This window comes from Rhyacophila brunnea, unplaced genomic scaffold (assembly GCF_057557595.1).
Source record: "Rhyacophila brunnea isolate RB1 unplaced genomic scaffold, BYU_Rbru_1.0 scaffold_19, whole genome shotgun sequence".
In the NCBI taxonomy this organism is placed as follows: Eukaryota; Metazoa; Arthropoda; class Insecta; order Trichoptera; family Rhyacophilidae; genus Rhyacophila; species Rhyacophila brunnea.
Genome location: NW_028232848.1, coordinates 35,728,390 through 35,730,894, shown reverse-complemented (window position 1 = coordinate 35,730,894; position 2,505 = coordinate 35,728,390). Strand labels below are relative to the sequence as shown.

General features: G+C 42.7%; 1 protein-coding gene across 1 annotated transcript; it reads right to left on the bottom strand.

Moving 5' to 3' along the window:
- Window positions 1-420: 420 nt before the first annotated feature.
- Window positions 421-1,113, bottom strand: LOC147072971 (activity-regulated cytoskeleton-associated protein-like). Its single transcript, XM_085945896.1, has one exon. It carries the CDS (start codon window positions 1,111-1,113, stop codon window positions 421-423), a length of 693 nt encoding a protein of 230 aa, XP_085802022.1.
- Between the last annotated feature and the right edge of the window lie 1,392 nt (window positions 1,114-2,505).

The window sequence follows — 2,505 nt, the reverse complement described above, 5'->3', positions numbered from 1 at the left end:
CACAAAAACGAGAAGTGCCATCCTTTTTCGGGACCATAACGACGGGGCTACTATAAGGACTATTGCTCGGCTCAATAATGTTATCGGCTAGCATCTCTTCAACATCCTCTTGAATCTGTTTACGTCTCGCCTCTGATTGACGATACGGTGCTAAGTGGAACGGCGTCGTATCCTTTAAAAAGATCTTATATTCGGTCGTTCTACTCGGCGGCCCGGTCGCTGCGAATCGATCCTTAAAGTCCTCCATGACCTTCATCAATGAGGACCTAGCCGCATCAGGAATATCGGGAGCCAACTCGGCCAATACAATTGGGCCACATGGCGTCGGGGTTCGTGTCGTCGAGCAATGAAGTGTCTGCCTTGTTTTATCTCCGAAGTGTATACAGCGACGTTTTAAGTCGATTACCGCTTCTTGTTGGCTTAACCAGTCCAAGCCAGAGGGGTCGCCGGTGTAGCGGACGATTGGATAAATTTGGTTGGCCGGAGGTCACGGACGACTTCTAGGAGTTCCTCTAGTGTCTTCCACTTCCCTGGCCCCACCCATAGCTGTATTCTCTCCGTTAGTAGGGTGAAAAATATGTCAGCCAGGTCTTCGGAGCTCGCTTTAGGCATTAATACCTTGGCGAGGTCTCTCTTATTTAGCAAAAAGGCGTACGGATCTTCGTCTTGGCGCTGTTCTATCTTCTTTAGCTCATCTTCTTGAGCTCTCCTCCTGGCAGGTGATTCGAAGTGCCTGAGGAGTCTGTGGGTGAAAGCTTCCCAACCATCGTCGGGGGTGACAGTTTTCGCCCATAACTTGGCCTCGCCTTTCATTTGTCCCAACGCGAGCCCAGTCCAGTTGTTTTCTGGAGTCTTGGCAGCGCGGAAGTACTCCTCGCATCCTGATACGAATGTAATGACCCTGTGTTTCGGATTTCCTCCAAAGGTCACCACTAGCTCCGGTTTGTGTGTCCACGGTTTGTAGATTTGTAGTGATGATTGTTTGTCAATCGGAATTATACTCGGTGTCATTATTTCTGTACGTGGGCTATCAGCAGTGAGCGGGTGTATCGTTTCAAAGGTAGGAGCGAATACACTATCTGTGGAGACTGTTTCCGGGTCATGATCAGCCATGGTCAGGTTTGCTAGAGCTTCGTTGATGAGGGCGGCCCTTGCTTTCGAGCGTGTCAGCATCGGCCGTGTGCACTTTATTTTATTTTAAAAAAAAATTTAAAATATTTTTAATTGTTTTTTTTTTCGGTCCTCATGGTCGAGGAGTCGGCAAATACTTACAATTTACTGAGCCGCATATGTTGGGCGCCACATGATAAATCCAGGGTTCCGGTCTAGCTCAGACAATGTTCAATTCGAACCCTGGTATCATAATTTAATTTTTTTAAGTGAGTAATTTCGTATCTTCTTCAGTGTTTTTTGTCAGTGTTCGGAAAGGAGTAAAAAAAAATAAGAAAAACTCTGGGGAAGTAGTGTTGTCCCACTTTATTCATGTATCGTTCACATTCAGCTTATGGTTTTATTACAGGTATTCCTTAATACTAACTTATAGTAAACTTTAGACTCTAGACCATCTCATGAGACCGGTTTCCATCCGTAGAAGGGTTTCAGGACCCTAATACTTCGTTCGAGTTCAGAATTTATTCGACCCTCGATAGTAGTTTATTGTACGTAATTTATTTTAAAATTCGAATCCGTTACTTCATAGTCACTTTCTTATTATGTGTGAATCAGTCACAATTCAAACTTATTATCTTAGAGTTACTTTTTTATAGCACATGAATTAGTCGTAATTCTAATCAGTTATTTTATAATTATCTGTCGTTGGTTTCGTCACAATAGTTATTTATAATATTCAGATATCGCGGTCGTCTGTTACAGACGGCGGTTGATTATTCGCCGTATAAGGCCAGCAAAATGGCCGCCCGTTACTACAATTTCACGCAATCGACTCTACGACTTGCCCGGCAACGTTTTATAATTCCGCCCGAACGGATCTTTTTGTATGCAATTTCTTTCTTGTTACCACCAGACATGGATTTTGCGATGAACGGCTTTTTTCTTTATTGACTCGCGCCGTAGCTTTGTGTACCGGAATTTACATATATACTTGACGTGGGGTCCAGGTCGGGATCCCTTGTTGCAACTACTTTTTTGCGGGAAGAAATCAAGTTTTTATATCCTCTGAAGGAGGTCGCGGTAGTGGGGGGTCTTGGACATTTTGAATTTTTCCGTTACATTTCAATTACCGCCAATTTTAGCGCGTAATTTTAATTAATTAATAGTTTTGTTCTATGTTAATTTCTGATTATTTTAAAATGGTAATTAGCTTGTAGCGGTGCTAATGCAAATGTACGACTTGAAATATTCGGAGAAAAGTCAATTTCAAATCAATTAATCTTCATTTTAAAGAACAGATTTTCATGAACCTTCTCCGAATGGCCTTATCTGGGTGTCAAACCGTAGTTGACAGAATTCCTTATTGAATGGGCCCCATGATTAGTATCCAAAAAG

Coding starts and splice junctions, on each gene's coding strand:
- LOC147072971 (XM_085945896.1), bottom strand. CDS start 1,113: ATGGCTGATCATGACCCGGAAACAGTCTCCACAGATAGTGTATTCGCT.